We start from the raw sequence: 12,440 nt of genomic DNA, 5'->3' as shown, positions 1-12,440 counted from the left end.
TGCCACTGCTCTCTCATATTCGTGTGCTTTCTACTGTTTTTGTAGGCAGTACAGGGACCCCCCCCCCCCCCCCATTTATCCCTCTAATGTGTGTGTCAAGTGCCACGACATGGCTCATTAACACAGATGTGCATTTGCTATGGGTGAAATTGTATTCCCTCTGCTCCCTGCAAAATGTCAACTACAAAAACTGAAAACCTGTTTTAATCTCTTGGGCCAATACATTCTGCATGTTTGTAGTTGTGTGTTTTGTATATATACTGCCTCATGCATAAAAGGATTTTGTGATGACACTAAACCAGGATTAAGAGAGGTTTAAATTATATTTGTTTAAAAAGAATTTAGTGTGTGAACCTTTTGAAAGCTGACAGATGGAGTAACATTTTTAAGTAGTAAAGAAAGAGTGGTATAATTAAGAGAATGCTTAATTAAAAGTTTGAAAGAATATTTTGTATCGCAGTGCCTTACTAACTCGATGTATGATCTTCAGTATATCACTTTATTTCTCTGGCTGTTTCCTAATTTGTGAAGGGATCCCTCAGATTTTTAAATGATAAGGTGAACAGTCAGAATGGGGCTTACATTCTTGAGAAGATAAAGATGCAGAGAATGTAGAGTGTAGGAGTTCAGAGAGGCAAAGACTCCAGGATTAGGTTCAGTAGCAGGGCCTCATGTATACCAGGTGCACACCAAGCCCGGCACTAGGGGATGAGGAGGCAAATGGGGCTTAATTCCAGCTCAGCTTCTGGAGGCAGGAGTGTGCCATTTTGTAATCTATCTGCCCAGAGGGGATGTTTTTCTAATTTGCACAAAGGAGTTTTTTAGAGTGCTGGTTGCTGCCCTGTTCAGCAGATTTACCGTTCATCACAGTTGCCTAAACTGATCAGTTGGTAGTCACTGCCTGAATCCCTGCGTGGTGTAAGATATCTATTCCTTATGCAAGGAGGAGCAGTGGCCTGTATTTGTTGATTCCCAGTATTGAACTTTAATGGTTTAGAATGTAGATGTGAATATTTTATTAATTTCACAGTATTTGAAAATGCAGTCTCAGGAATCAGACTGAGTAGAAATTTCAGGTCGTTACTTACCAGTTTCGTAGCCATAGGCAACTTCCTTAATTCCTCTAAACCTCTGTTCCTTATTTAGAAAATGGAGATAATGATAGTGCTTGCCTCTTAATATTATAAGAATTACAGTACATATATCATAGTGTGTGATACACTAGTGTCTCTTGTAGGGGAGCGAAAAAACCTCTTTTCCCATTTTAAGTTCTCTTGCTAGAACTTTGTAGATTAGATCAGGTGAGAACACGTTAAGAAGAGAAAAACAAGGGTTTATTAACATGTGTTTTGCACATGGACACATGGGAACACCCATAATGGGAGTAACATATGGAAGTAATCCAAAGGGATGGTTAGAATTTGGGCTTCTATATCATGTTAGGTTAATCAAAAGAAAACAGGTTTCGGACTTCTGAGTGGAGGAGGCAAGTTCTGAGAACCAGAAAAGGTATGGTAAACCAGGTTATTAATGCAGATTTACATCAGAGCCTTCTGCATTGGTAAGTGTTGTTAAGAGTCCTCCTCTTCCTTACACCCTGAGGGAGACATTTTACAAATGGAAATTTCCCTCCAAATGTAAATTTCATTTATAAAACATAACATGTTCCCTGTTTTTAGAGCTTTTTTTCCTGCTTCTGTTGGTTATCAGTGACCTTTAGCTCAAAATAATCTATATGCCCCAGAGGCATATTTTGAGGTGACGGTATTCCAGTACCCTTCACTACCTGTTCAGTTTATCTCTTATCCATTGAATTCTTTCTGTTTGCATTGCTACCTGCTGGATAATTGCAATAGCTTCCTATCCTGTCTCTCCACTCTCAGTTGAGAGACATCATATTAGATGGCCCTGAGTGGGTATAATATATAGCTATCAGTTGAAATCAAGGAGGACGAGTAGCATGGAGTAGGTACTAGAGAATAGAAAATATTTGGAACATCCATTGTAGAATAATTGGTAGGGTGCCTATAAGAAGTTTTTGTGGCCCTATGACTAGAATTTAGAATTGAGCCCCTTAATATAACCTTAAGATTTTCTATAATAGTGTGCTACAAGACAGAATTGGGAGTAGAGGAAGTAAACGGAGGTTGTCTAGGGTTGGAAATGTTTGTGACTGTGTGGAATGTAAAGAGGGCAAGGATTCTCAGAGAGTGAGATTGAAATGGCTGGCCACAAGTTTCAGGATATAGAGCCAGGCACTCAAACCTACAACCTAGATACATGGAAAGCGAAAGGAATGAACTCGAGCTAATGTTAAGTAAGAGTATTAAGTTACAGAGGAATATCATTTATTTTAGATTTAAAAAAAACACGTAAAATAATTATCTTTGTTTCCAGACTTTACTTGAAGCCCCTTTATCAGTATTTTTTAGGCAAAATTCTTACCAGCTAGTTTCTCTGTTCCCATAACTCACAATAGATTTGAAAAACCAAATTTATTTATTTATGTATTTATTTTTAAGGTTTATTTATTTTTAAGTGTTTATTTATTTTGAGAGAGAGAGCATGTGTGCATGAGCAGGGCAGGGGCATACAGAGAGGTAGAGAGAGAATCCCAAGCATGCTTTGTGCTGCCAGCTCAGAGCCTGACACATGGCTCGATCATACAAATCTTGAGACCATGACCTGAGCCGAAATCAAGAGTCAGGTGCTCAACATGACTCAACTGAGCCACCCAGGTGCTCCAAAAGAACAAAGTTTATTTTATTTTTTATATTATTTTATTTTATTGTTCAAAATTTTATTTATTTATTTTTAAATATAATTTATTGTCAAGGCGGCTAACATACACTGTATACAGTGTGCTCTTGGTTTTGGGGGTAGATTCCTGTGATTCATTGCTTACATACAATATCCAGTCCAAAAGAGCAAATTTTAAAAGGTTGATCCTGTTAGATGCAGTAAATGACTCACTAGTGAAGATGGAAGAGACACAGAACTACTGTATTTGGCACAAAACAGGATCAAAAAGCATATGAATTTAGATTAAATGAATGTAGGATACACAGTCTTTATGCCTACACAGCACTAAGTGCGCTTAAGTCAGTATTTGATAACTGATGTTCACGATTAAGACTTTGTAACATATCAAAAATCAATTTAAATTTTATTTGATGTAGTGTTTTTTTTTTTTAATTTTTAAAGTTTACTTATTTTGAAAAAGAAACAGTGTGGGTGGGGGGTGGGGCAGAGAGAGGGAGAGAGAGAATCCCAAGCAGGCTCTGCAGTGCTGTCAGCACAGAGCCTGATGTAGGGCTCCAACCCACGAAACCGTGAGATCATGACCTGAGCCAAAACCAAGAGTCAGACACTTAACCAACTAAGCTACAGTTGCTCTGGTATATTGTTTTTATATAGAGAGGAGAATATGTGATTAAGATTTTTGTGAAAATGTTTATGATATGAAAAAATATCTTTTAGAAACTAAAAGGGGTAAGCTTCATGTATGTGGAACACATAATGCTTGTTTGAATAAAGAATTACTATAGTTTGAAACAGAAGATGATAGCTTGAGAGATAAATGACAGTTTGTAATTGTTGCTTGAGATATATTAATATACGTTTTTGTTTGTTTGACAGATTGTTTAACGAACACAAGTGAAGAATTGTCAAATAGCACGCTATATTTCCTCAGTCTATTTAATCACACTTTGACCTGCTTTGAGCATAACCTTCAGGTATTTTATATATGATACTTGAAATTAAAATGATGCCTTGTACAAATGAGTAATAAATAATTTTAAAAATGTTTTACCATTAATTATTGATATTTATCTAGACATACAATGTAGAAGAGTAAGTGGACCTGGATATCTGCTAAATTCTTACATTACTAGCCTTTAGGCAAATCATCAAAACTTTAGTTTTCTTACTTGTAAGGTGGGAACAGCAAAATTTATCCTGCCTGCCTTCAAGTATTTTGTAGTGAAGATCCAATGAGACACTGAGTATGGAACACAATAACTTAGGTCTGTCATTGTTTAATAAAAACACGATGTTGTTCTGACAGTAATTTACCTTGACTTTGTTTATGCAAAAGGTATTATGTAATGCAGTATATGATTCTGTCTACAGGCAGCTTATTCTTTGCCTTAATATTTGCTGAAATATATTTTACCTACTTTTAAAGGCACTGTTTAGTAAAGTAGCTTTGAATATTGAATTATAATGTAAAAGGTACCCTTTAAGAAACCTACCCTTAGGGCTCCTGGCTGTGTTGCTAGAGCTTGTGACTCTTGATCTCAGGGTTGTGAATTCAAGCCCCACATTGGGTATAGAGAGTACTTACTTTTTTTTTTTTTTGAGAGAGCAAGCGATGGGGAGCTTGATCTCATGACGGTGAGAACATGATCTTAGCTGAACTCAAGAATCGGAAGCTTAACTGACTGAGCTACCCAGGTGCCCCAAAAAATAAAATATTAAAAAAAAGAAGAAACCTGCCCTTATTGGTTTTGTTTTCTCCACCTCTGACCCTTGACTGTTGGTATTGGAACTTTCCTGGTGGTGGTAAGGGGTGACGTTAGAACTCTGATAAAATCCTAGGTTTGAAATTTGCTTAGCAGGTAAGTAATCCCCACAAATAGATGTAAACATGTTTAGTATATAGGTATATATGATTCCTCTTTAATAAATGTGATAACACAGAATTATGAATTTCCATGAGAATAAGAACTATTAGATAAGCAGTTCCCAAAATATATTCTGCAAAGTGTGATTAATACATGGCCTATAAAAAAAGGTTTAGTGAGTGTTCTAATAAGGTTGGGAAATGCTTTACTACAGGACTTTAGAACGTTAGTGGACTAATTAATGTATGTTGTAGAATTCCAAATGGTAATTTTTTTTAATTTTATTTTTTTTAATTTACATCCAAATTAGCATATAGTGCAACAATGATTTCAGGAGTAGATTCCTTAATGCCCCTTACCCATTTAGCCCATCCCCCCTCCCACAACCCCTCCAGTAACCCCTGTTTGTTCTCCACATTTCAGAGTCTCTTATGTTTTGTCCCCCTCCCTGTTTTCATATTTTGTTTCCCTTGCCTTATGTTCATCTGTTTTGTCTCTTAAAGTCCTCTTATGAGTGAAGTCATATGATATTTGTCTTTCTCTGACTGACTAATTTTGCTTAGCATAATACCCTCTAGTTCCATCCATGTAGTTGCAAGTGGCAAGATTTCATTCTTTTTGATTGCTGGGTAATACTCCATTGTATATATATACCACATCTTCTTTATCCATTCATCCATCGATGGACATTTGGGCTCTTTCCATACTTTGGCTATTGTTGATAGTACTGCTATAAACATTGGGGTGCATATGTCTCTTCGAAACAGCACACCTGTATCCCTTGGATACATACCTAGTAGTGCAATTGCTGGGTCGTAGGGTAGTTCTATTTTTAATTTTTTGAGGAACCTCCATCCTGTTTTTCAGAGTAGCTGCATCAGCTTGCATTCCCACCAACAACGCAAAAGAGATCCTCTTTCTTCGCATCCTCGCCAGCATCTGTTGTTGCCTGAGTTGTTAATGTTAGCCATTCTGACAGGTGTAAGGTGGTATCTCATTGTGGTTTTGCTTTGTATTTCCCTGATGATGAGTGATGTTGAGCATTTTTTCATGTGTCTGTTAGCCATCTGGATGTCTCCTTTGGAGAAGTGTCTATTCATGTCTTTTGCCCATTTCTTCACTGGATTGTCTGTTTTTTGGGTATTGAGTTTGATAAATTCTTTATAGATTTTGGATACTAACCCTTTATCTGATATGTCATTTGCAGATATCTTCTCCCATTCTGTCAGTTGCCTTTTAGTTTTGCTGATTGTTTCCTTTGCTGTGCAGAAGCTTTTTATTTTGATGAGGTCCTGGTAGTTTTATTTGCTTTTGTTTCCCTTGCCTCCAGAGACATGTTGAGTAAGAAGTTGCTGCGGCCAAGATCAAAGAGGTTTTTGCCTGCTTTCTCCTCAAGTATTTGGATGGCTACCTGTCTTACATTTAGGTCTTTCATCCATTTTAAGTTTATTTTTGTGTATGGTGTAAGAAAGCGGTCCAGGTTCATTCTTCTGCATGTTGCTGTCCAGTTTTCCCAGCACCACTTGCTGAAGAGACTGTTTTTATTCCATTGGATATTCTTTCCTGCTTTGTCAAAGATTAGTTGGCCATACATTTGTGGGTCCATTTCTGGGTTCTGTATTCTGTTCCGTTGATCTGAGTGTCTGTTCTTGTGCCAATACCATACTGTCTTGATGATGACAGCTTTGTAGTATAGCTTGAAGTCTGGGATTGTGATGCCTCCTGCTTTGGTTTTCTTTTTCAAGATCGCTTTGGTTATTCGGGGTCTTTTCTGGTTCCATACAAATTTTGGGATTGTTTGTTCTAGCTCTATGAAGAATGCTGTTGTTATTTTGATAGTGATTGCATTGAATATGTAGATTGCTTTGGGTAGTATTGACATTTTAACAATATTTGTTCTTTCTATCCAGGAGCATGGAATCTTTTTTAATTTTTTTGTGTCTTCTTCAGTTTCTTTCATAAGCTTTCTATAGTTTTCAGAGTATAGATTTTTCACCTCTTTGGTTAGATTTATTCCTAGGTTTTTATGGTTTTTGGTGCAACTGTAAATGGGATTGATTCCTTGATTTCTCTTTCTGTTGCTTCATTGTTGGTGAATAGGAATGCAACCGATTTCTGTGCATTGATTTTATATCCTGAAACTTTGCTGAATTCACGAATCAGTTCTAGCAATTTTTTGGTGGATCGTTTGGGTTTTCCATATAGAGTATCATGTCATCTGCGAAGAGTGAAAGTTTGCCCTCCTCCTGGCCGATTTGGATGCCTTTTATTTCTTTGTGTTGTCTGATTGCAGAGGCTAAGGCTTCCAATACTATGTTGACCAAATGGTAATTTTTGTGTACAGTGTTTACCAAGTCTATTTGACCAGTTAGTTACTCTTTGGTTTAAGAGACTAGTGTTCTGATGAATGTTTTAGGAAAATTAGCATTTTGCTGGGATGTTAGTTGCAAATGTTTTATCCTAGTTTGTTGGGGTTTTTTTTATTGTGTTTTCCTTTTTGTTACAAAGAAAATTTTAATTTTTATATTATCAGATTTATCACAAAATTGTAATAGCTTGTAGACTTGATGTCACATTAGAAGGATTTTCCCACTTTTGAGATAATTTTTTAAATTGCTGTGATTTAGTAATTTTATGGTTTCATTTTCTGTGTTTAAAACATCTTATCTCTAGCTGAAATTTATTTTGGTGTGAGATGCGAGGCATAGGTCATTAGTTTTTCCTGATGGCTTCTGAACTGTCCCAGTTAGCTAAATAAATCCATGAAATGAATTATAGAACCAAGTTAAAAAAATCAATCATTTTGTGATTTTATTACAATTACATTACATTTTAGATTCATCACTTGGAAAGAATTGACATGTTTATGGTACTGAGCTTTCCTATCTAGGAATATGGTATATTATCTATTTTTTTTATTATGGTAAAATAGAATATAAAATTTACCATGTTACCATTTTTAAGTGTACACTCACATTGTTGTGCAAATATCACCACCAACCATCTCTAGAAGTTTTTCGAACTGCAGGTCTGTACCCATTAAGCAATGATTCTCCATGTCTTCCTCCTCTAGCCTCTGGCAACCACCTTTATTCTCTATTTTTTTCATGCCCTCTAGTAGTTTTACTGATTTATTTAAATTTCATATAGGTGTTATACATTTCGGAAGTTTATTCCAAGGTATTATATTATTTTTGGTGCCATTGTGAATGATATCTTTTCTTCCCCCGCTCCAGATTTTCGGTGGTTACTTTCTTTTAAAATGTTTTATTTTGGAATGATTTTAGATTTACAGAAAAGTTGCATCGGTAATGCAAAGAATTCCTGTATATTCCTGACCCAGTTTCCCCAAATGTTAACCCTATGTTACCATGGTATATTTGTCAAAACTAAGAAATCAATGTTGGTACATAGCTATTAACTAAATGCCAGACTTTATTGATTTCACCATTTTTCCCACTAATGTCCTTTTTTCTGTTTAAGGATCCATTCCAGGATAACATGTTGCATTTAGTAACAGATTACTCCTTAAAATTTCTATCATATATATAGCTACATTCCCTTTCTTATTCCAAATGCTGTTTTGTGCGTTTTCCCCTTGAGTTTTCTTTAGGCTTGTTAAAGGTATGTTCATTTTTGTTGATCATTCTGAAAACCTGTGTTTGGTTTTATTTATTGGTTTCTGGTTTTGTTTTTTTTTAATGTGTTTATTTTTGCTTTTGCATTTATTAGTTCCTCCTATATTTTCTGGTTAATTTTGTCATTTTTCTAGTTCTTTGAATTGAATGGTCAATGTATTTCTAGCTTTTTTTTTGCTCAACAATAAAATAATTTGCAGATTGTAAGTTTATAACTTTGGTCTTTCCAATAATAAGATTCTCATATAAAGGCATTGTATTTGCTTTTTATTTCTAAATTTCTAATTTTAGTTTTGATTTGTTCTTTGACTTAAGAGTTCTTTGGAAGATTATTTTTTTGGGGGCGCCTGGGTGTCTCGGTCGGTTAAACGTCCGACTTCGGCTCAGGTCATGATCTCACGGTCTGTGAGTTCGAGCCCCGCGTCGAGCTCTGTGCTGACCACTCAGAGCCTGGAGCCTGTTTCAGATTCTGTGTCTCCCTCTCTCTCTGTCTCTCGCTGTCTCAAAAATAAATAAACGTTAAAAAAAAATTATTTTTTTTAATAGGAGTGACGTGATTTCTTTGGTTTATTTGCATTTGTACATCTCAAGTTTCATTAAAATTGTGACCAGTAAGTATAGCCTATGTACATTTTGGAACTAATTGAGATATCTTTGTGATGTAATAATCAGTTATTAAAAACCTTTAAAAAATGTTTTATGGGCATTTGAAAAGAATATGTGTATAGGATGCAAAGTGATTTTTTTTACTTATTTGTTTATTTACTTTTAGGTCAAATTTGTTAGTATATTATGAAGAATATAAGCAAAGGTGCCATAACAGAGACCTCAATTAACTATCACAAATAAGAGAATGAAATGGTCCACAGGTAGACGATAGGCAGCTGTATTCCACAGGGTGATTCTGGGACCTATGTTTCTTGTCCCTTTGTGCTCCCCCCTCGTTTAAGGAGTTGTTTTAGGAGGCTTTCAGCCAGGACCCCATTTAATCCTGTGAGAATGGCAAAAGAAAGAAAGTGAAGGGCAAGGAGTTTCCTTTTCAGGAAGTTTCACAGAAATTCCTGTGTCATTTATGTTTTTGTCTCATTGATAAGAATGTAGTCAATAACCATATCTAGCTAGGTGACCAAGTGCCCTGCTGAAACTCAGGCAGGTTCTGTTACTTAAATTTCTATCTGTCTATGTATGCTATCCCTAAGTTTCTACATGTGATTTTATTTTGGATGAATTTACCTTGTGCTTGTGAAAGTATTAATTTTATTATTTTGTTGCTGTGTTGTAGGGATTATAAAGGTTTATGAGTTTGATGTCTTTTTAGATTGTATTTTTGTTATAAATATATAAAATATTTATGTAAGATATTTATCTTTATCCAACTGAATGCTTTTGCCTTGAATTCTACTTTAACACTAATGTTGCCACCCCTGTTGTTTTTTATTTGCATGTTTCCTATATCTCTGTTTATTTCTTCATTTTTAATCTTTTTTATATAATTAAGAAATATTTCTGATATAAGTAGCATGTATGTATGGATTTTATTTTGTATTTGATATAGAGTCTGTCTTTAATAGAGGAATTTGACCAATTCACATGTATTGTGCTATTATTTTAGGTCTAATTCCTGCCACCCATTTTTCTATTTTCTGGGGTTTTTTTCCTTTTTCTTGACTTTTATTGGAATGACCTGTTTCTCAACTTCTTTTTCTCTATTTGTAATTTAAATTTCATATATCCTATTCTGCCATCATAGTGTTTTTCTTTAACTTTTTAAAGAAGTATATTTGAATTTGTAGTTCTCTATCACAATAGTCTTCCTAGATCAAGATAGAATCCCATATCCCATAATTTATATAAATACTCTGCAATTTAAAACTCATTTTTATTAAATTTGAAATATATCTTTTTCAAAACCCCTTACCTGCCCCAATAACCATTCTATTAGCAGTTATTCATATTTTACTGTTTCTGTGCTTGCTATCTTTTCCAGGCCTTTCTATATCTTTCCCTTTTTTTTTGAGTTTTGATGTTCAACTAGACTACTACTTTATATATTGTGTTAGAAGGATATGGGAGATGTACTTTCTAAATGTTTGCATGTCTGAAAATGTCCATTTGTTTCCCTTACATGTGAGTAATAGCTTGGCTAGGTTTACGATTCTAGAATCATAATTCTTTTTTCTCAGTTCTCTATGAATTATTCTCCTTTATCTTTAGTGTTTCAGATAGAAATCAATGCCAATTTGAATTGTTTTCATTTATAGGTAATTTTTACTTAGTTTTTCTTTTACTTTGCCCTACCTGGCCCTTTCTCTCCTTATAATAGTCCTATTACAGATATACTGAATCTTTTGGGTCTGGTTCCTCCATGCCCCTTATCTTCTTTCTCTTAAGTAAGTTTTCTCACTTTCTCCCGTTCTCTCTCTCTCTCTCTCTCTCTCTCTCTGGCTTTTCTTTTTGTGTTCTAGGAGAGGTCCTTGTCTGAATCACTAATTATATCCTCAGTGTTGCATTCTACTTTTCACTGCTTCTATATTAATTTCTTCTGTAGTGAGGTATTTTTTAATTTTCAAGAATTTTTATTGCTCTAATAGGTGCTGTTTTTCTTACTGTTTCAAGAATAAGCTATGTTATTTGCTTTATTCTATTGTAGGTAAACATTGGGAAATACAGATGAAAGAAATCAAATGCCAGATTATTTGTAAATATCTCTTTACACATATATTTAGTCTCTCACTTTTACTAAGTATATACTAGTTTAAAGCAATTATTTTTAATATAGTCTCTTTTACCTTTCAGGACTTCTATTTTTTTCAAGAGGCAGGCTGATTTTATTTTATCTCAGATCTTTGCAGATAAATGTGACAAATGATATGCATTATTTTTTCAGTCTTTTTCTTATGAAAAGATTTAAAACTCACAGAAAAGTTGAAAGAGTGTTACAATGAAGACTCATATCATCTAGATTCAACAATTACCAACTTTTTGTCATATTTGCTTTATATACGTGCAGATATGTTTAGTTTTTTTGCTGAAGCATTTTAAATTAAGTTGGAAAAAAATAAGTTGTAGATATGATGACATATTATTTGCTTTTTAAAGAGTTTTCAAGTTTTAATTTTAGAATAATAGTAGATTTAGAACAAAATTACAAAGATAGTACAGAATGTTCCCATATACCCCTCATTCAGTTTCCACTCTGTTAACATCTACTATTGTTATAGTACATTTGTCACAACTGAAAAACCAACATTGGTGCATTACCACTAACTAAACTAGAGTCTGTGTTCGCTAGTTTCTCCAGTAAAGTCCTTCCTTCTCCATCCTGATTTCCAGATTGCATTTAGTTGTTCTGTTTCCTTAAGTGAGTTAGTTTTACTCACGACGCTTCTGATGTCCAGTGTGTAGTGATTTTCCCACACCAACAACTAATTCTCTGATTCTCTGACACCAACTAGGTGTCCTACAATTCGATTTTGATACTAACTACCTGGAATTAATGTCAGACTCCACAGATTTAAGGGCTCAGTCTCACAAGAAGCCCTTATTTCAGATGCCCATCACAAAGTGCCCAGGTTACCTACCCTTGCGTTCGACTTGGCTACAAAGTCAAGGGGTTCCCACAACTTGCCCCCTTTCAAGTTCAGTAATTTGCTAAATGACTCACAGAACTCAGGTACACTTTTTACTTATGTTTACTGATTATTACAGAGGATACAAGTCAGAAATAGCCCAAGTGGAAGAGATGTGTAGGTGAAGGTGTGAGGGAGGGGTGTGTGTGCAGGGCTACCATGCCCTGCTGGGGATACCACTCTTCCAGCACATCGCTGTATGCACCAACCCAGAAGCAAGCTCTTGTAACATTGAGGGGTGTGTGTGTGTGTGTGTGTGTGTGTGTGTGTGTGTGAAGGTTTCATTATGTAGGCATGATTAATTACCTCAGCTACTGGTGATTAACTCAATCTCCAGCTCCTCTCCCCTCCTCAGAGGTCAGAGGTGGGGCTAAAAGTTCCAACACCCAATCATGCTTTGGTCTTTCTGGTGACCAGCCTTTAGCTTGAAGCTATGTAGGGATGCCCAGCCACCAGTCATGCATTAGCATACAAAAGGCTCTCATCACTGGGGATATCCCAGTGCCAGGAACCGGAGACAAAGGCGAAATACCTATTTTCCATCA

General features: G+C 35.4%; 1 protein-coding gene across 1 annotated transcript in view; it reads left to right on the top strand.

Annotated features, from left to right (window-relative positions):
• Positions 1-12,440, top strand: part of OSTM1 (osteoclastogenesis associated transmembrane protein 1) — a 40,689-nt gene that overhangs the window by 13,397 nt on the left and 14,852 nt on the right. Inside the window, exon 3 of the mRNA XM_042939497.1 lies at positions 3,640-3,737. Within this exon, the coding sequence (XP_042795431.1) occupies positions 3,640-3,737 (98 nt within the window). The remainder of the gene's footprint in view (positions 1-3,639; positions 3,738-12,440) is intronic.

Source organism: Panthera leo, chromosome B2 (assembly GCF_018350215.1).
Source record: "Panthera leo isolate Ple1 chromosome B2, P.leo_Ple1_pat1.1, whole genome shotgun sequence".
Taxonomy (NCBI): Eukaryota; Metazoa; Chordata; class Mammalia; order Carnivora; family Felidae; genus Panthera; species Panthera leo.
The sequence above is the reverse complement of the archived record's forward strand: the minus strand, read 5'-3'. Positions and strand labels throughout refer to the sequence as shown.